This window comes from Chroicocephalus ridibundus, chromosome 5 (genome assembly GCF_963924245.1).
Source record: "Chroicocephalus ridibundus chromosome 5, bChrRid1.1, whole genome shotgun sequence".
NCBI classification, from domain to species: domain Eukaryota; kingdom Metazoa; phylum Chordata; class Aves; order Charadriiformes; family Laridae; genus Chroicocephalus; species Chroicocephalus ridibundus.
In genome coordinates, this window is record NC_086288.1 from 36,523,089 (window position 1) to 36,545,428 (window position 22,340).

Below are 22,340 nucleotides of genomic sequence, written 5' to 3' on the forward strand. Positions count from 1 at the left end.
CTTGAAACACATCTGGAAATGTTTGACCTAACCTGCGATGTGTGCCATCATCTTTCTCATACATTTTAAAGTCAATTATGCTGCTGAAATTCCTTTTGTAAACTCTACACTGTCGATTCATTATCATTCTCCTGTCAGACCTTTAAAACTAATTACCGTTTGAATGAGACAGGTTTTCCTATAACACAATAGGCTTTTTTTTTTACTGTATTTTAGTTATATTAAGTGCAAAATGCACTTAGGATACCAGATGCAAACTTGACGTTTTAATAAAGGAAGACCTAGTATATGCATGTTTTTTTTCAGTATTTGAATTCCCTGAAGTGTCATGGAATTAGGTTTTCTACTTTGTTTCTTTAAAGATGTGATTTAGGGGTCTTGTCATTGCAGAGGTCAGGAAGAGTCTTGAATTGGTCACTGCTTGGAAATTGTTGTGCCTATTAAGTTGATACTGGTTTTGAGCTGGGATATATCTTATCAAAGGACCACCCCATTTGTTTCTGGGAAAGCTTCGCTTCAGGATACTTTAGAGAAGAGTTCTGCAGGAAGGTTTCTTTAGGAACTGTGTCATCGTTATTTGGAATTTGAAGATCTGTACATTCATGATACTGGTTTTGTACAACAGTATTATTACTAGAAGCACCACGGATCTCCACTTTTTTGCAAATCAGTTATGATTTTGTCATAAATAGCTACTGGCAGGAGCCCAAGGTCATGTTCAGAGCAGGGGCACAGATTCCAGTCCCTACCAGGGCAGGAAGAGGCTGAATGTGGGTGTCCTGCAGCACAAAGGATGGCAGGCTGCATGGCAAAAGGAAGCTGCAGACACAGTAGCTGCATGCCCAGCAGCTTTGTTGACTCACGGATCTTCACATCAGTCCCCTTTTGCCCCTGAATAAATCCTGGCCCATGACTGTCTTCTGGGACCTCTCCTTCCCACCTGACAGCTTCTGGGGACTTCAGGTTTTCCAGGTCTAAAATAATGGCATCGCTTCCTTCACAGAGCTGATTCTACCTACCTGGATATTTTTCCTACCTCATCAAATGTAATTTAATTTAAATGCAATATGTTAGCATGGAGCTGAACCCCCAGATAATTCCAGGTTATTGTCTTCTAGAAACAGAGAAATAGTTTCACCATCAGGAAAAAAAAAACAAACGTCAGAACTATTGGTAACTGCTGAAGGTCATTCACTTCCTATGTTCTTAGTTTACTGCAAATGCAGTAAATATTTGTTGGTATCTAATGTAGCCATTAATTTGGTCTTTCACTCTTCACAGAGAGAGAAACTTTTTTTTTTTTTTTTTTTTTTTAAATAGCAGCACATATCCATGCAGTATTAAATTCACTGGGAGATGTTTTAAATGTTTTATTATAAATTTTTTCCATGAAAATGTATTTCAGATTCTTTTCCTTCCAAAATGTTGGTATACTTGGTTGAAAAAGTTTTAGTAGTGTTATTTTATAAGTTCAAGATTTATCTTGAACTTGCCCAAATTCAGCAAAGCACATGAGTATACATGTAAGATCCATGAAAGCCATACATTTTTTATCCTTTGACAATGGGTGCACGTATGCATTTATGTTACTATTTTTCCTGCCAGTTTATGTCAGTACATAGATCAGTCTAACTAAAGAAAAGGTGGTTCTTTTCTGCTTTTCTTTTTTAGTAAAGTAATAATATATGGTTATAAAATGGCTCCTGAATAAAAATACTTTTACATATATATAACAATGTTTGCATTATACAGAAAAGTATTATGTGTATTTATGTATTGAGAGTGTGGTTCTTGCTTGACATTTTTCACTGCCTCATTTGCTACACAATATTATTCAGGAATAAAAAATAAAGCATTACTGATATCCATGCAGTAGAAACAAATGAGTTTCTATGTAAAAACTGAAATCAGAAATATAGAATGTTATGTAAACATTCTTCAGCCTCTTGTTCTTAGCATTGTGTTTATTGATTCTTAAAATAATACGTTAATATTTTTGATAGATGGTCCTCAGAAGCTGTCCTGACACCATCAGAATTACAGCATACTTTAAAAGGGCCTTTTCTGCCAAATATGTTTTTTCAGCAGCAGGTCCAGCCAAAGTAGCTTCTGCCTGTTTCTCCTCTTAACTGTGCCACTCGTGCTGGGTCAGCAGCACTCCTCTGCTGTGCCATTCATTCCAGCTGTTTCAAGAGAAGCAGCTGATAACCTGTATCAGGGAATTAGTTATTTTTAACCCTGGTACAGTTGCTGTGTGACTCTAAAAGCCCTTTGGGTGTCTCAGGGGCAGAAATAAGCAGTGTGGTGCACAGGCTGATTAAAGCCATAGTGCATCTGAAAGAAATAGTTACTGTGCTCTATGTCCAGAGAGACAAATGTAATTCGTCAGCTACTTCCAGAGTCACCAAAAGCTCTCAAGGATTACCTTGTTAGAGTATTACATGAGAAAGAGAGGATCTGATTCAGTCAATACAAAATGAAGCACTTAAGGGAAGAGCCTTTTTCAGATTTTTACTGAAATAAATGTAACAAACAGGGAACAATTATTAAAATGAAAAGTTCAGCCTTTCTTTTTAATGTGTTGATTGAAAGATATCACCTTCGAAAGCATAAAAACCCCTTGGTGTTTCCAAGCAACTTCATCAGTTATGTGGTCAAATACCCATGCCGTTAGTTGTCACCAGTCAGTCGCTTTTACACGAGGAGCTAACCTCTGGTCTTGGATGGTTTGCTGTTCCAGAAGTGCAACTTTAGTCACACATTTCTCTATGACAAAAAGGATAGCTTGGGCATCAAGTAAATTGAGATGTAAGTATCCATACCAAATCAGTTTCATTGTGCCATATCAGGCAGTTTTTAATAGCTGCTCATGAAGAATTAAAAAGGTTTTCTCATTAGAATTCTGCTCTCTGCTCTTTCAGAGACCTCATCCATCAATGTGACCAAAGATATATCAGATAAAACAACTCCTCTGCCTTAATTACCAATTCAGCCAAGAACTTAACCATGCACGTAACTTTAATTACCTGAAGCACTGAAGTCAGTAGGGATTACATGCTTAAAATGGCACGAGCTTAAGTGCTTTCCTGAGCAAGGTCCTAGAAAAGCCATTATTTTAATGCACATATGATAAAACTGTCATATCACAGGAATTTATAGGAGAAAATAAATGGGTTTAATTTTTTTTTTTTTAATTTCTTCTTGTTTTGTAGGGGCACACATTTGTTCCTGTGGTGATTTATAGCTACCAATAATCTTCAACAGTGGTTGCCTTATCTACTATTCTGGCATCTTCTGCTCTTGTTAGTAAACAGAAGAAAACTATTTAACACAAAGCCAAGTACTCTTAATCTCAAGAGAGAGACTTTGTACAGTATGTTCTGTACAAAACTGAAAGACTTGAAGATCACAGGGGAATGTCCTTTCTCCTTACTGAATCAAAGTCACATTACTGAGGACCATGACAAGGACTCCACAGAAAACAGCTCTGGAGCAGCTTTGCCCATCTGCAAAGAAGTCCATGAAAAAGATGCTCAAGGAAACCTTCCACAAAGGAAAACGAGCAGAAGTAGAGTCTACCTGCACACATTAACTGAAAGCATCTGCAAACTAATCTTTCCTGAGGTAAATAGATACTGCATAATAATAGTAATTGAATAGCATTAAATTATAAATATTAAAAAATCATTTTATGCAAGCCTTTAGATGTAAGCCTTTAGAAAGTTTGACATCAAAGTTTGTGTTCTTATGTAGTTCTGCATAGTTTAAATCCTCATTTCGTCCTCTTCCATTCCTTCTGGATACAATTTTGCCACAATCAGTTCTGTACAATTTCATGTCATCCCTTCCACTGTATTTCCATATATTTTTGTCTTGTTTTTGCAACCTTCCACTGATCATTTTAATTGTTCTGTATAAACCATGTATTTCTGTAACAATCTTCTACATAGAGATACATTTAGAGAAACTCTGCCTTGTTACCTAATTATGTAAATTATGTGGTCACCTCATCAGTTCACCTAACTGAATCCATACTGCTATGTACATTAGTCACTGTCACGAAAAAAATTAAATAGCTGTTTTCACCTGTTATGATGCTAATCTCCTGCCATACTATTTTTGAAAACATTACTGTCTGTGTTTACCACAAAGGTATTTTTATGTCTCTGCTCAACTCAGCTGAAAATAGGTACAGTGCATGCACAGTGGTTTGCTTGAGTGGAGATGAATGCCACGGTTTATCTCTGTACAAAGAACATGAAAAATGCAGCTCCGTAACACTGAACACTGGGGCTTGCCTCAGTTCTGTGGAAAGTGTGAAGGAACTGACCGGTATATATTGGGACTACAAATGGCCAACTTTGTATACCCAATTGATTACAATTCTAGTACTTGACATTCAGCATACCTTACTAAATGTGCTGGAGTTTGTTAAATCTATTTTAAATCTGTTAAATATGTTAAATCTATTAGATCTGGTTTGCAACTTTTCATCTATTACCCTTTTGTTAAAACTCACGTTATCAATTTTTGATAGACCCCTTTTTACCTCTGCTGCACTTACACAGAAGAAATTAATTCCTTTAAATTGATCTTTAAACATATAAAGGAAAAGACTTGTAACGCCAAGATGAACTGGCAAAGCACCCTTCCTATGGTGTCATGATTGCTGTATTGCTTTTCTAGTATATATTTGTTGGTGGTATTTTTAATGAAATAATTGGTTGTTTTTTTTCTTTAAAGAGTGGTAAAAATGTATGCAGCTGCCCATCATATAGTCACGATATCATAGTTCATCAGCTGAGACAAAAGCTTGGTAAAGTCAAGGATATTATGACCAGGAGCTACTGAAGTTCAAGGTTATTGTGGCAGCTATTTACAGTTATTCAAGTCATATTCATTGGAACTTTCCAAGTATAGTAGTTGGTTCTCATGCTGATTTGGGGTCAAGACCTAAGCATCTTCCCAGTCCGGGTTCTCCATAGAAGGGTTTTGCTTGTTTAAAAACATATTTTTCATTGCTTATCTACTTTGTAGTGCCTGACTTCACTCACCATCAGTGACTAACATCATAATCTTTCCAATTGGAAACTCCAAAACAGGGGGCTGCATCACGACCCCAACTGATTCATGAACTCCTCATGAAAACAACGAGTAATGCATGGAAGTACAGGACATAGTGAATCCAGAATAAGTATTGATTAAATTTGAGATACAATGTGGTGTGTGTGATATTGTTTTACTTGCTTCTTTGGGTGTTTACAGAAATATAGAGAACATTGCTTGGAGATAAGTAACGAATTGGATGGCATTCCACTTACTGTACCAGTTTATACACAGATTTAATTTACATTGTGTTCATATACATGGTAGAACAATTGTTTGATTTAGATTTTTGCTTGGAAAAAGTCTCCAGAATATATTGTGTTTCTTTCACATGACACTTCCCTCGTGTGTGTAAACTTTCCTTTTGAAAATACAAAAACTACAAGATGCAGTAGAAAACACTAGTTTCTTCAGGGAATGAGAACCAAAGAAAAGCCAGAGCATAGCAAGCCTCACAGAGAAATTCTATCATGGCAGTATAGTACTATTTTGTGTCACTGTCTTGATGGGAATTTTGGGTTTCCAATGATCAGAGACTACACACATCAGACAGCTTTACTTTGAAATATGCATATTTAGAAAGTGCTGTATTTGGTCCAGTCAGGAACTACAGAAATGATATGGAACCATGGGATCAAGGTAAATTAAGGTAAATCTTCATGGTATTCTAAAGGTTCTTTTATTATGGAATCCTTTTACAAAGGTTATCTACAGTGACTAGATTTTCATCTGGAGGATACTTGGGTTTGCAGCATACATAGGCAAATTCTTCTTTTCCTACAAATATAAAATAAATTATTCTAACATTGTTTGAAATGCTGTAGCCTTGAAAACAGAAAAGAAGGTAATCTGAAGCACAGAATGCTATCTTGATGTTTTGATCAAACTACATTTGAAACTCTGTTACCTTGTGCAATTTCAATCTTGAAACTTCTGAAAATTGCCCTGAAAAAATATTTAACTCTTAACATTCCAAGAAAAGTTACTAGTTAGAAGAGCCCCTTTTTAATGTTTTGCTGTGGGCATAATGCAGAATGTAACTGGCGTTTTCTGTTAGGATAATATATTTTAAACTGGAAAGATTTCTTTCTACATTTTGCATCCATAGTAGGGTGGGGTTGTTTTTTTTTTTGTAATAATAGAAAGTTGGGTTAGTTATACGTGCTTGTTAGCAGCACTGTCTTTATTGCCATCTGTGCTATCTGACAACTTGGAGGTAAAGCACATCAGTGTATTAAAAATGCACAACCACTGGCACATGTCATCTAAGGAGCTTAATTATAGTGGTATTGGAGCTGAAGACATCAGCATAAACTAAACCCTAAATGCAGAAATGACATGTTGCTTCTGACCACTACACCATCTTGAAAAAAGATGTTAGTCCCAAGGACAGCAAAGTAACTCTTCTCTGTATAAAAATATATTTCGTATGATTAAATTTTCAGCAACGATGTTTTAATCAACATACCTTTTTTTCTTCCCCAGTTTGAAAGGCTAAATCTTGCACTTCAGAGAACACTTGCAAAACACAGAATAAAAGAAACCAGGTATGTATGTATAATGGATTTGCCACTAACTTCACAGCAAAAATGTTTTGCAAACAGTTCATAAGAACTGGGGTGGTGAGTGGGAATCAGGACTTCTGGAATCTGTTTTCAATTATCTTGTCAAATTGGTGTGTAACATTTCATGTAATTTAAGTTGATAATGATTTGGTTTATTTTAAAATATTCAGAAATATTTTAATCCCTCACAAACTTCATTTAATGGGCAAATTTAGCCATTTGTGCAGGGAAAGAGACGAGGACTTTGTTTAAAATGAGCAAGTGTTCTAGAGGAACTCAGTGACTACTCAAATAGATGGAAAGGTAGACATGGCTGTGTATGGATCTAGCCCAGTGTTTCTATGATCCCAGGAAAAGAATTTTAAATGCAAACAATTAGTATAATACAAAAAATATTGGCCTCTGATACAGTGAACAATCATACACTACAGATACTGACACACATATTTTCACTGGGCTCACTCAGCTCCTGCTTTCTCTTTCTGAGGAACTCAGCTTGATTTTCAGCACTCCTTGGTATTAATCCAATATTATTTGATATCCGATAATCGTTTGAGCTTTGTAGGGAGTGAGAATTTCCTAGCGTGTCATTATACATTGAGGATTCAATTTATTGAATGCATCTGAAGAAATAAGGCACTTCTTAGTTTAAATCTCCTTTCAAAAGTGGAGAAAAATAATGAAGTTGGAAACTACACTGTTGCTCACCTTGACAAGAATAGATAATTACAATATATCTTTTAAATTACACTTCATGTTTTTAAAGCAGTTTACATGCATTGACTGAATCAAAGATAGCTGGTCAGATGGACATTGCAATTGCTGACTGGCTTAGTGATGTGAATATTTGCCCTGTCTTTAATTATGTGTTTCTTCCTGGAGTATTTGTTTGAAACAAAAAATTATTATGCTATTCTGAATGATGTAATAATGCAAATGTAAAACAGATCTAAATGTCTGTATTGCTTTTGCATATAAATATATCTAAGATATTTCAAGCAAAGAAATTCAGAAAAAATGTATCAAATACTTATATGGAGGTTAATCTAAGCTACATGCCCTTCTTATCATTTTGGGTCTGACATTCAGGTAGACATTTATTGACCTCAGAGAACTCAGAGGGATGCAGTTTTGTGTCACAGGATCTAGATTTCTACCAATGAACAAGTAATTTTGAAGTTAATAGTTTTTATTGGTATTTCCTCTCAAAACAGAAATACTTTCTCACCTCCTTTGAATTTAATGCAATGTAATTCCAAATGCTTGGAATTCTAAATTCAAATTATATTTTACCATATGCTATGAAATACAGTTATGGCTTCAAGCAAAAAAATGAATCAAACAAAAACCCAGGACTGTTGCAACCTAAAAGAGTTTAATCAATGACAGTCTATAACATTTGGCCTCAATCCATAATCTGAGCTCAGACCACTAAAACTTTCAATTTATCACAAATGCATAGGATAATCTAAGATCCTACCAAGACCCTATTTTGAATTAATGAAAAACTGCCTATTTGATCGGGAAACTCAGTCTGTACACATTAAAGACAGGGTAGGTAATCTCTGTTGCTTACTATTTTTACCATGTTTATCTTGATTTTTCGGGGGGTTTATTTATATTTTTATCATCTTTACAGAAAAACTGGGGATAGAGAAGATTTTGAAAAAATAATCAGTGATCATGCTAATGCAGCAGGTAACGTAAGCTTGTTTAGTAACAGATATATATAAAAATATAGAGATTATATATAATTTTTATATAAAATAATATGTGTATATATAAATTAGTCTTGTTACTAAGAAATAATTTCCTCCATGTAAGGGCTGCAGTGATGCTGACAACACAGAGCCTAAACTGTGATCTCTGCAACTAACAGGTCAGAGTGTCAACATTTGAGCTAAAAAGACAAGTTTCTCAAGTCTGAGCTGCCATAGAATCATCCACTCCTGAGATCCAACAACTAGAGGGAATTATAACATACATTCAGTGATAAATTACAGTTTTATACTCATGAAAAACTTTTTGATCCTTTTCATCTTCTGAAGAACTGTAGTCTGTCAGAAGAGAACTGCTGTAATTTGTAACAGGGAACTCTCTGGCTACATCTGTAATTGTAAATTAATATTTCCAGGAACTGAAATGTGGTCTTTTGTACACTTAAACTGTTAAGCTGGTCCTGGCACACAGTTGGCCTGTGACAGATAACACTTTTCCAAATGATTCCCAGTAACAGTTGGGGAGCTGGAACATTCCCAACAGTCAGTCTGTTAAAACAAATTTACTAGCAAAGATAAGAGCTGTTCTGTGCCAATTGGCATCAGTGCCCTGGAATAGTCCTAGCATCATTTAACTTATTGGATCAGGCATAGTACTTATATCTGCATGTGTACACAGATGCTATGTTATTCTAACTTTTTATTGCCATTTAAAGTTTTTGAATTCTTATTTTATTTCTTTATATCAAGCTAAGGGAACTGGGTTAAATCCTGTGCCAAAACATGCATTCATTCTGTCTACATCTCTACAAAGAACACTGAGTCTTGGATCTTTCCAAACTACAACCTATTGTCTCCCTGTTTTCCAGGCACCAAGAGTATGTCTTGGTTACAGCAGGACTCCTAAATGAGAGGGTCCTCGGGTGTCAGTGCTGGACTAGGAAAAGATATTGCTAATTTCATTTGGTCTAGCATTAAAAAAAGTGGAGGGTAGCCTGAGATTCAGTGTGATGAGTGCAGTTCTGACTAAAATGTGATTCCCTGCAGGTGTTCCTGTGGAATCGCTACGGGAATCTCTTGGTGAAGAGCTATTCAAAATATGCTATGAAGAGGATGAACACATATTAGGGGTTATTGGAGGAACTCTTAAGGACTTTTTGAACAGTTTCACTACTCTGCTGAAGCAGAGTAGCCACAGCCAAGAAGCAGGAAAAAAGGACAGACTTGAAGATGCCTCCATATTATGCCTGGAGAAAGATCAGGACTTCTTAAATGTGTATTATTTCTTTCCTAAAAAAATCACGAGTCTTATTCTGTCTGGTATTATTAAAGCAGCAGCTCATATTTTGTATGAAACTGAGGTGGAAGTGATGCTCATGCCTCCTTGTTTCCATAATGACTGCACTGAGTTTGCTAATCAGCCTTATTTGCTGTATTCTATACAAGTCAAAACTGCAAAACCTTCCTTATCTCCATGTAAACCACAGTCTTCACTTGTGATTCCTGCCTCAGTGTTCTGTAAGACTTTCCCATTTCATTTTATGTTTGACAAGGATATGTCAGTTCTTCAAATTGGAAATGGGATAAGAAGACTTTTGACGAGGAGAGAATTTCAAGCTAAGCCCAATTTTGAAGAGTATTTTGAAATTCTTACCCCCAAAGTAAGCTGCACTTTTAGTGGAATAATGACAATGCTAAATATGCAGTTTACTGTACGAGTCAGAAGATGGGATAATACTGATATGAAATCATCCATGGTAAGAGACTTTTTATAACCATTACTTCTGTGAGGAATTTGTTTTCTCCAGATAGGATTAAAATAGCCACAAAACATGGTGCACTTTGCATTGTCTACCTCTCAAATCTAATACAACTGAATAATAATGATTTATTGAGGACACTCTAAAATAATTCAGATTCTGAAGCCAATATTCAGTCAAAACTCTGCTTTAGGACTTTTACATAAGTAAAATCTGACAGTTAAATTGATTTTATATTAAAAAAAAAATTGAAATACTGAGATAAACTCAGTAAATTGAGATAAAGTCAATGACATGCCATGCTGCTGACAATAAGGGCATCTCCAACACAAAGACAGATTTATCAAAGTGCCCCTCGATCATCTGGAAACAACAGCTGTAGGATTTGGGGAAAGACGTAGACATTTCCTGTGCTCGTTCAGCCTTTGGTATCTTTGGTATTTTGGTATCTTTGATATTCTCATATTTTCATGAGATGAAATTACCAAAGGTCCCACTTAGTTTCAGCTGACGGGATTATGTACTAGCTTTGCTGAAGCTGGGTCTGTGTCAAATGACCTGTGACAGTAAAAAACATTGAATATTCAATGACTGCTTTTATTCATCACTGGCCCCAGCTGAATTCCAGCTTATATACACCTGAGGCACTCCAGGATGAATTACCAGTTCAGACTGAACACTCCAAGAACTTAAATGAAGAACAGTAATAAAGGTTTCACCCAGTTATTAATGAAGTGGGAAAAAAAATGTAGCACTAATTAGCTACTTCATCTCAGATGCATTTCTGCATTAGGCAAATTTAATGATTACAAGAGGTAGTAGACACTGCTTTGCTTTTGCATGTACTTACACATGCAAGTGTATATTAGTAAGTAGCAGGTTTTCAAAAAATGATGTGTCAAAGCAATGTTAAGCGGAGCTCTGCAGCACCTTGGACATTACACAACTGAATACAGAAGAGACATAAAAACACTTCACTTTTTTAGATTAAAATGGGATATTTCTACCATTCATGCCTTTAATTTTAAATTGCAGTGAGTACTGAACATCCTGTGATAAAACTGAAGCAGATTTTCTAACTTTATCTTACAAGGAAAGTGGTGCATGAACTAAACACTAGTTTATTAGCAGAAATTCATAGCCCGCTATAGTCAGCAACATTTTATCAATGCATGAAAATGCACATTATTCTTTTGTTTTTTCTTCCTAAGCCAAAACTGGTACTGATATTCAAACATAATTAGGTGTTTATCCTTAAGTTGTGGTCTAACTTTTTACCAGAAGGCTCAAGCAAAATAAACTTATTTGATGGCTCTATGATTTAGCACCCCATGTTTTCTCTTAAGCAATTAAATTAAAATGTGAGGACTGTTGACTGGTCTGTTTTTCCTCCATTTCAGCAAAATGTATTTCCTCTAGAACTTCTTGCTTCTAAACCATTGCCATGCATGTTTTGCATGAATTCTTGTTTCTTTAACTGTTTCAGGTAATGGATCTTAAAGGCCAAATGATCTATATTTTTGAATCCAGTGCCATCCTATTCTTGGGATCTCCTTGTGTGGATAGACTAGAAGATTTTACAGGACGTGGATTGTACCTCTCAGATATTCCCATTCACAATGCATTGAGAGATGTTGTTCTGATAGGAGAGCAGGCCAGAGCTCAGGATGGATTGAAGAAGAGGTTAGGAAAGCTAAAGGCAACCCTTGAGCAGGCCCATCAAGCACTCGAAGAAGAAAAGAAGAAGACTGTAGATCTTCTGTTTTCAATTTTTCCTGGAGAGGTTGCTCAGCAGCTGTGGCAGGGACAAGTTGTGCAAGCCAAGAAATTTAATAATGTCACAATGCTTTTCTCTGACATTGTTGGATTCACTGCCATTTGTTCCCAGTGCTCACCTATGCAGGTTATCACCATGCTTAATGAGCTTTATACTCGCTTTGATTACCAATGTGGAGAGCTAGATGTCTACAAGGTACACAATTTATTGCATTTCTGTGGGGTTCTGGGGCAGTAAAGGAAATGAAGACTAAATCGGACAGAAGACAATAGAAGTGCAAAAATTCTTTTGCCCTAAACCCTCATTATAAGAAATACATATTAAGATAAATCACAAAACAAACAAACAAAGAAACCCAACAGAATCATCTGTTTATGCAGCCAAGAGAGAAACCCATCAAAACTTAAGAGTTAATTTTTAAAATTACTTTTAATGACAATGATGTGGATCTGGAGTGAATAGGTGTTTAATGTAGATATTGATGAAGGAAATATTTTAGCATCATGCCCAGCAATAAATACAAGTTGTATTTCCCTTTTGAATGATACTGCAGGATTTGCCCAGGTGTTAAATAATTTAGTGGGACAAATAAGACTCAGTCAATATGTAGGTACAATTCTTACTGAAGCCACAGGCTATTCTTTTATACGTCAAACAGTATAACACTAAGGAACAAATGTGCCTGTTTTAGGTTGAGACTATTGGAGATGCATACTGTGTCGCTGGAGGTTTACACAAAGAAAGTGAAACACACGCTGTTCAAATAGCATTGATGGCCCTGAAGATGATGGAGCTGTCAGATGAGGTGGTGTCTCCCCATGGAGAGCCTATCAAGGTCATATATTTTATTGTATTTTATATGGTTAAAGTGGGCATTTTTGTTTGTTTAGTTGCTTTTGGGGTTTTTGTCTCAAGGAAATTTCATTCATATCATTGCATCAACTCAGACAAATTCGGGAAACAAGTGTGTATGGCTGGAGAGACTGACTTTTTTAGGTCTATGAATGAGAGTATTGTGGAGAAGTAAAGATGAAACAGAGATCTGAAAATCAGCCCAAATGACTGAAATGCAGTGAAATCAATAGGTGCATACTGACATGCTGCATTTTTTGTCTCAGTACCAATACATTTGTCAGTGGCATGGAATATTCTGTTACTGTTTTCTAATGAGACTAATCCTGTCTCAAGATTAGACCCGATGGGAACATCTAAGTCTTTTGAGGCAACAGGTATAAATGTGAATCATCAAAGACATGTTCTGATTGCAGTAATCCACCCATCTTTTAAAGGATTCTATTGCTCTTCTTGTTTTACAGCCAGATACTGAACCACTACCATAAGATGCTGTCAAAGCAACTGTTAGATTCAGTGGTAGTTATATTTATGGCTCCCTTTCAATGAGGACTTATGCATGTGCTGAACTTTTCATGTAGGTTAGCCTCTCACTGAGAAAAAAATTGAAAGGCCTGGGTGCGTGACAAATGGTGTGGACCTTCTACTAAGTTCAAATGGCCTGGAATGGGGACATATTATTTTTAATACAGGTGTCTCATTCATTATGTCTTACATTTGCTCATTTTTAACATTTATCTGTTCATTTGTTCCTTTAGAAAACTTTGGGCTTCTTTGATTTTAGATTAAGGAATATTTGTATTCCAAGACAAAGAAAATGGTTATTCAGAAGATTACATGCTCCAGAGTTATCACAGAGAACAGCAGTATTATATTATAAATAAATGTTGTTCTTTTTGTATTTCACAATATCAAATTAAATTACACTTAAAAAATCTGGAAACATCTTGACAATGTTATAACATGTTTATCATTTGCACACAAACGCTACCTCTGTAATTTTGGATGGGGAATGCTATTACATTTTAAAAAGTAATTTTAAAATAGGGATGAAAAAACTGTATTGTAGAAGTACCTACTAGAAGCTTTTCAGAAGAAAACTGAATTCTTTCTATTTTTAATGAAAACGTGCATCTATTTTAATGAAATGCTTCATGAAAGCATTGGCTGTTTTGCAAAGCAGCAAAACGGTCACAGTCTACAGTCATAAATGAATTGTCAAAGACAAAGGCATGACTGCAAACTGCTTACTTTAAGTCAGACTTGTATATCGAGGTACATATTTCAGCCATCTGCTGTAGGGGTCGATTTTACTTTTGTTGCAGGCTTTTCTGCTTTTCCACTCAAAATTAGAAGTTGGGACTTCACAATGATATGATATTTTCTTGATATGCAAAGAGTAGCACCCATAGAAGATAGGCAAGGTTCCTGACATCATGCCATTATTGTGTCAGAGTGCTATGTCTGCATATGTATAACACACATAAGAAAAAGAACACATCTGAAAAAAAAAAAGGAACATAGAAAGCAGTACCAGCTAAGCAAAACTCAAAAATCTGAGTATGAGTTACAAAGAAGAGGTATCAAAATGTTTCAGCTGCTGTATAATTTGATTAATTATTAAAATTCTGTACTCTGGGATTGGGATTTACTCTATGTGTGATCTTGTCAATGGAGTTCAGTTGGAACTAGAGCATGTACATACTGTCTTTGCTATTCCCTAAGACTTGTCTTCTGACCTTAACAGCAAAGCAAGTACTAGCCATTAACTGTCATCAGTCTAACATTCTGTCATGTAATTACTCTCAGGAAAGTATCCAAGTGTCATAGTAACTCCTGGTGATGTTTCTAAATCAATTTACTGCTGCAGAGGCCAGCGTTATCACAATCATATCAGATGAAGGATTACTTACTAAAAAGGCAAAGTAGGGTGAACTTTAGCTAGTTTCCTCTCCATGAGCAGTGATGACCAGAACACAAACATTTTAAGGAGACTGTACTAACTCAGTGCGTATTAGTTACTCATTCTTTCTTTTTTTTTTTTTTACTAGACAAAGAATTTATAAAACTGACGTTAACCATTTCATTTTACCTAATAATGCTGTTTTCTGACTTTTATTTAAAGATGCGTATTGGCCTTCATTCTGGATCTGTCTTTGCCGGAGTTGTTGGGGTTAAAATGCCTCGTTATTGCCTTTTTGGAAATAATGTAACCCTTGCCAACAAGTTTGAATCATGCAGTATACCTAGAAAAATAAACGTCAGCCCAACAACCTACAGGTATAGTGCTTCATATCTGTAAAATATCCACCTGAAGTAGTTATTGTAACAGTGATCTTCCTTTCCCTCTGTTTGCACTGCTGGTTTTTTTCCTTTTTCTCTTTTTATCTTAACTGCTCATGAATGCACCATTGTTATTTTTAGTCAGAATGCAACCAGCAGCAGCAAGAAAAAGGGTGAAACAGAATAGCTGATATTGATTTTTCAGATGTTACATTTAAAATGAATGGACTGTCTGGGCCAATTTTGCTTCTTACCCTACAGCTGTATACATCTTGGGGGTTTTGTTGTTGTTGTTGTTGTTGTTTTTTTTTCTCTCACATAGAGAGAGCTCCTCTTTGAGCTATGTGGCTTTCAGCGTGAACTGGATGCCAAACTGGCTGCAGGTGCTCTTGAAAACAACAACCGAACTGAAGAATTGTTAAACATCACTCTACACACCTTCATTCTCTTTTGGTTAGGGAAGATGAATGAATAGGATGCAATGAATCAACCAGGCCAGTGTTTAGTTTATACAGATCTTGGCCCCAGCTCAGTCCCAACCTTTTAGTATGGAACTTAGGCTGTACACTGAGTGTATCCACATTTTTCGTAATGTGTACTATGTGATTATGCAGACAGCTAGCAGGCTCTTTCGTGGGAAATACAGCATATTTTCTTTGTCCTCTCAGCCTAATACTCTCTTTGTACTACCTTTTATATTGTATTGATAAATCGCCTTACAATATGTTCATGGCCAAGTAATAGTGTCTTATAGTGCCAGGCAAAATAATAGGAAACTGTTCTGAATTTGATGGTAACAACAGTCTACATCTGAACTCCAGGCTCAGGTCTGAATTTTATGCCACTGAGCTGATGGAGATCATTATTTCTTCCAGAGTGGCCAAAAGTTTTATAAGAATGAACTGGAGAGAGTGAATCTACTAGTAGAAGGTGATATGGCTGGCTGGGTAAAATAACCAGAAATATGGATATAAATTATTTTTTCCTTTCAAGAAAGCTCTGCTACCCTCACTGTAGCCTGGACAGTCAGTTATTCCTACTCAGCTTGTACCCACTGCCATGTATCCGATAATGCCTTGTGGCAAGGTTCTGTAGCCAATGTCAGAGAGAGAATTTGGGACAGGATCCGGACATCCCCTGCAGCATGTGCTATGTGACTTACAGCGTGCCAAGCTTTAGATTATCTTGTAAGGTGATTTAAATAAAAGTATCACAGGTTTTAGGGCACACAGCAAATAACCTCTTAGATCATTAACAATATAGAGGTAGCACTAGTGTCGACAGCGCTTATGTATGTCAGAAGACCAGTGCTGGCCAACAGTGATTTTTTTCCGCTGTCCATATGGAAAATCATTTTGAATGGTACTGTCTTTTCTTAAAACCATTGGACACTTCGTCACCACAAGACTCGCCTATAACTTGTGGCATAAGTAGGTTTCTGCATGACTGTGTATTCATCTCAAGAAAATATTTGAAATGAGTAGGCTGTTGAAACAAAGAGAGAATTAATTCTTTGAGTGCCTAGAAAATAGGCAATTTGGTTAAAGGGTAAATTATTATTATTGCTGTGGTATGTTTTTTTTCCCTGAGTGAATGATGTGTTAACCTCCTTTTTGTTTAGTGATTTTTTCTTTTTGATTCATACACCAATTCTAAAAACATATTGAGAACATTATGGCACCTTGCTCAACTCCTGTATATTGCAATAATTGTTTGGAAGCTTAGATACCAGTCATCAGTATTTACCCCTAGAGATTAGCAATCTGTGTTTCAGATATGGAGGACCACTGGGTTTAGTGGACTCATGTGTGAAAAAACAAAATTATTAGAATTGGTAAGAGGATCTGAATATTGACAAGACAAAAAAAGAGAGGCAATACTCCTCTTTGCGCTGGTGCACAAGTTAATAGGTTATTAAGGTTACCAAATAAACAGTATTTTTTTATATTTTCAGTAAATAACAGATAAATATTAAATTAGATTCTGCTGTGCTACATTCTGCCCTGCTGTACATGAAGAATTATTGAATGTCTCCACTTGTAGTAACAATTCGTGACTGATTCATTTTTAATCAGATGATTCATTTTTGTTCCAGGTTGTTAAAGGAATATCCAGGTTTCGTGTTCACACCTCGCTCAAGAGAAGAGCTTCCACCAAATTTTCCCAGTGATATCCCTGGAATTTGCTATTTTCTGGATTCTTATGTTCAAGAAACAAACTCACAGACTTGGTTTCAAAAGAGAGATTTGGGAGATGGCAATGCCAATTTTTTGGGTGAGGAAACAGGAATAGACTAAATTGTACATTCACAACTGTATAGAATGAATTTATAAATATTTTGATTTTTTTTTGTATAAATTGAAAATTTTTAAAAATGTATGAAACATGAAAGCACTTTAGATTGTTAACACCTGAAAGCCAGTATTAAAATTTCAGGAAGTATGTCACTGACTACTTTTTATTTTTCCTTTGCATAAGGAACATAGTCACTAAAATAATGTTGCAACTTCACTGTTGAAAATGCTACTAAAAACTACATTTTCCGTGTGGTAATTTGTAAGTGCTACGTAACAACTCTCAGTTTTCTCTGTGCTGAGAATTCTAGATGTATTCTACATGCAATCTGTCAGGAAATGTAATGTGTAAGTGATGCAGCCACATGCAGTGTTGTGAGCTGGTGCTTATCAATTACTATTAAAATGTATTTTCTTAGTGATTCCATAACAAAATATCCACTGAAATATTGTAATTGCTATCACATACTTCTTCCAGTGCATCATTCGGGTCCCATCCTAGAAGCTGCTGACCATCTTCTAACACTTGAGTGGAGTCAATGTTTTGAGGGTGCTCAGCATCTTCTGGATCAGGCTGCTAATTGTAGCTAATGCACATATACATAGCAGAGTTTGCTGCTTACTGTTTCATGAACTTTATTTTGTGTATAAAATGAATATTGATTAAAACACTGTATAACCACATACTAAAGTCTCTGTAATCATCAAACAATATTTTAGTTCTTGGGGTTTTAAAATACTTTACAAAAAATAATAATATCCACTTGCTATTATGTATTAGAGCAATAAATGTTTTCCTTTTGTTGTCATTTAAATTTGAAATGTTTTAAAAGAAGTGTAATAAAACATGCTTTGGACTGTTTGCTTAGAAAGAAAATTCCAGTCAGACTGTATAAAATGGAACAAAAGCACAGCAGTTTAAAGCTAGGATCCTTATTCAAGGACAGCAATATGGATATGACATGGATTATTGAAATGCTTATTGTATACTCACTTAAAGTTGCCAGGGGAATCTACAGATGAACAGAAATGTTTTAAAACATATGAACACAGATACGGAGTATTAATAATAGTACAGTACAAGCTTTTCTATTGTGGATGCTGGAACATTAGTGGAGAACTCTCAAGGGTCTGACTCTAGAACTGGCAGAATAGAGTTAGTTACGAGTCCTGAGTTTAGGATTCTGCCTCTCTAACAGACCCATCTGCACTGAAATTTCTCTGTACCGCAGTTTGATCCCAACCTTAGGCTGGAGAACTGCACTGCTTACACACATGCAAATATTTCTAGTATTATCAAATATTAGTCATTATTCTTATCTCTTAAACTCTTGGGGTTTGGCATATCAATCCATAGAAGTCTCTCTTCAAGCTACTTGCCACTGAATCAGATTTTACTCTTTCAATATTTACAGGGAGCAATTACATTAGACTAAGGTGCCATTCTGTTAATTTTCTGAACTTGACTGATTCATTCTGAAGCTCAATATACTGTTTATGCTACTATTTTTCAGTAGAAACTCGTACAGAGCATGTATCATCAGAGCCTTGAGAAAAATCCTTATAAGGGACTACCACTAAGAACATTTTAAAAGCATATTATAATTCAGATTTATTAATTATCTGAATTATCTGAATTTTGTTCAAACTTGAAACATTGAGTCCTGCCATTGCTTCAGGTCTCCTATATCCATGCAAGTATCTAAGCATCCAAGATGCTTAGAAATAATTATGTGACACAAAAATGGAACATGAAAGTCTCTCTTTATATTATATATATACACATCTCTCTTGCATGCGCCATATATATACATGCACATGTACAAGCATACATATTTGTAATATTTTTAATAGTAGTGTTTCAAGGAAACAAGAACTATGCAAATCTTGGCAACTGATCTTTGCAATATTATTTTGGTCAGAAAATTCTATTCTATTGACATAAATATGCAGAGGCTAGTAGCAGTCCCATGTGGGTGCTTACGGATTTAGAAATATGGGAATATTTGACTACTGACTCTTCAGTAGGCTTGTGATATTAAGCCAGTAATGACTGAAGTCAGCAGGAATCTATCCTTCCCTGTCATCTGTTGAATGTTAAAAAACAAATAGGCTTTTAATTAAAAAGCATTTCTTTCTCCATATCTACTGAATGGGAGGGATTAAGGAGTGAATTTCCTTTTGTCCTGGGAAAGAACTATTGCTGGACTAGATGATGGCTATTCTCAAAGCCAGATTTTATATAAATCTGTCATGCAGTAGCATGTTCATCGTGGCAGTTCCTGACACCTTCCTAAATGTATCTCTGTAAAATAAAATGTGCCCTAGGCCAAAGTTCTTATTACAGATAAAATTCATCTTCCAACATCACTTTTTATAACTCCCTTTTTTTATTACACCCTAGGCTACATTACCAGCTAGGATAGAATTGCTCTAGAATTCTTTTTTATTTCACTAATTTTTTTTTTCTGAAAAGTTCAAAATGTTCCCATGTCTACTTCAGCCTTAGTTCAGAGAATAATCCTAATAAAGCACTTAAGTGTACACATAAAGCAATATGCTTGAATCTCAGTGAAGTAAATAGGATTTAGGCATGTATTTAAGACAATGATTCAAGAAAGTTCTTTAAAATGTACTTGTGTTCAGACCTGTTCTGCAAAAAAACCCACAAGTCTACGTTTAGCTTTAAGCATAACTTAAGAATTTAGGTCTCAGTGGAGCTGTTCCTCTGTTTTAAGTTTTTTGCTGAATGAATATGTATTTAATAAGGGATAATTATTTTTAACTAATCTTTTCACTTCAATTAAAGCCAATAGAAAAAAAGGAATCAGAAAGCCAATAAGCAAATTGTTGAGATAAACAAAAGGAAGGCAATTTAACTGATATAATACTGGGAGATTTTGCAAGGAAATAAAACAGTTTTTAAGCTGATGTGTTGTATAGTATTATGTTGTATGATATTGTGAAAATTTTCAGAGACTACACAATGCTATTTATGTAAGTATAAAAATGTCTTAGTATTAAGTCCAGAAACAGTTTTGTTATTATCTGAATTTTTATTTTATTAGTTCATGAAGATTCCATGGGGCTGGTTCCTATTCACATTTACACTATGTGACGGAAGATACATTTTTAACATAACTGCAATTTATTTGCCAAAAAGGTGTAAATGGCCCTTGAAATAAATAAAAAGTGGGTCCTGTGAATCTTAACAGTGACATAGCTAAAGTAAAAGCTATAGCAAAAGAATTTAACTAATTGTATTTCATTCAGGCAAGACCTGATAAGATTTCAGGGAGATGCTGGAAAAAAAAACAACTCATTGCTGGTGTCGGAGGAAGTGCAATTACTGCAGAGCTGATGTTTTCTTTCTCTCTGAACTACTGTGCAAAAGCAAAGCAAACGAACTCAGAAACTGACAAAACAGTGAAGTACACCTGTAATCGAGCCCCAGGACAGATCTACTTTTTCCTGTGAAATCTTATAAAGGAAGAACAGAATTCCCCCAAACCCAGCTTATTTCTCCCATCATTTTCTTTTGCATTCTCTGCAGAAACAGCTGCAACAGATAGTACAGGAGGCAAAGTCAGTATTTCCAGCTGAAAGCCATCAGAATTGAAGGGATTTTCTCTTGAATCTTGGCAAGGGGACTCTCTTTCAAACCCCACCCATCCTATAACCTAGCAGGCCACTCTAGCTGCTACCATTCTTTATGCCTGCTCATTGTTCTGCAAAAGCAGTGGAAGGGGAGGTTTTGTTTCCTGTAACAGCAATAATTTTTGTGGCTATTTGCCATATAGCATACAAGGGACTGTGCTGCTTTCAAAGCCCTGTTCCAGTTTATCAGAAGTCAGCTTGGTAGGAACCAAATTTAACTTCGAGGCTGTTCTTGTAATGAAATCTAGGACTTTCTTTTCTACTTTTCATTCTGCCATAACAATCTTTAGAGAGCTCTAAAACCATCTCTGATGGTATGACTGCTCACAACTGCATAGGAAGGAAATAATCAGATATAAGCTTTTTTTTTTTTTTTTATTTCCCAATGCCATTTGCATGAGTTCACTGGCAGTCCTTTTCTGCAGAGCAAAAGGAGAGAGTTAAAGCTCACTGTCTTATGTTACTCAGCATTACTCTTATACTGAAGCACAGATAAAAAAAAGATGGAAGATGGTCAATGGTTCTGGAACCTCTGCTACATCCAAATGCAACAGTTTAAAGATATTCACTCTCCTGAGCACAAACAGTAGGATCTGAATGTTAAATATGCAGTTAGGCTGGGATGTGAAGCTGGACAGCCAGTCAAGGAAATAATAAACTGTGAAAGAATCTAAAACAAAGTAAACAACCTTATAAAGTTGTGTCTCATCTGCTTCGGCAGATTTTTGATGCTGACAGTAATGTCAAGTTGAGCCAGTAGTTTCCTAATATAAATGGAAATGAGCACATTGCTTTGCAGCCCTATTATAAGGCCTCCTTTGAAGATCTGTGCTGAAATTGTTTCTCATTATCTGAGCAGTACAAAGATAAAAATTCTTGCACCGCTACACCAACAAATGCCATGTTTATGAGTATCCTGCACACACAGCAAGTAATGGGAAATAACCTAGAGGAATACATGCAGTAACATCCCAAGGATGTGAAAAGGGGCAGATTACTTCACAGGTACACTTTCCAAACAAAACCTGACACAGAAATATCAAGAACAATAACATTCCCAGGAGCTTTGGACTACAAGCCTCTGAGAATCAACAGGAGTCTTTCCACTGATTGCAGAAGGTGTTAGGGAAGATTTGGACATATGATTAGTTTGCTCTGCATGGCTAAGATTACATTCCTCTTACAGGAGGATGCAACAGAGCCCACAGAGTTTCTCAAATCTACACAAGTTGTTACATTACAAAACAGCATTGACATATCGAGGGCTGTTTCAATCATAGCTTGTCAATACCATTATTGGAAAATTAATGTAAAGTATAGTGAAATAG

General features: G+C 35.8%; 1 protein-coding gene across 3 annotated transcripts in view; it reads left to right on the forward strand.

Annotated features, from left to right (window-relative positions):
* Positions 1 to 20,311, forward strand: part of GUCY1A1 (guanylate cyclase 1 soluble subunit alpha 1) — a 38,954-nt gene extending 18,643 nt beyond the window's left edge. For 2 of the 3 annotated variants that reach the window (XM_063336025.1, XM_063336026.1), the window contains exons 2-9: positions 3,213 to 3,624; positions 6,592 to 6,653; positions 8,311 to 8,369; positions 9,437 to 10,146; positions 11,636 to 12,121; positions 12,618 to 12,761; positions 14,904 to 15,058; positions 17,157 to 20,307. In XM_063336025.1, coding sequence (XP_063192095.1) covers positions 3,376 to 3,624; positions 6,592 to 6,653; positions 8,311 to 8,369; positions 9,437 to 10,146; positions 11,636 to 12,121; positions 12,618 to 12,761; positions 14,904 to 15,058; positions 17,157 to 17,358 — 2,067 coding nt within the window. In that variant the 5' untranslated portion in view covers positions 3,213 to 3,375 and the 3' untranslated portion in view covers positions 17,359 to 20,307. Of the gene's footprint in view, positions 1 to 3,212; positions 3,625 to 6,591; positions 6,654 to 8,277; positions 8,370 to 9,436; positions 10,147 to 11,635; positions 12,122 to 12,617; positions 12,762 to 14,903; positions 15,059 to 17,156 lie in introns of those variants that run through there. The other variant, XM_063336027.1, reaches the window with a different exon arrangement.
* The last annotated feature ends 2,029 nt before the right edge of the window (positions 20,312 to 22,340 follow it).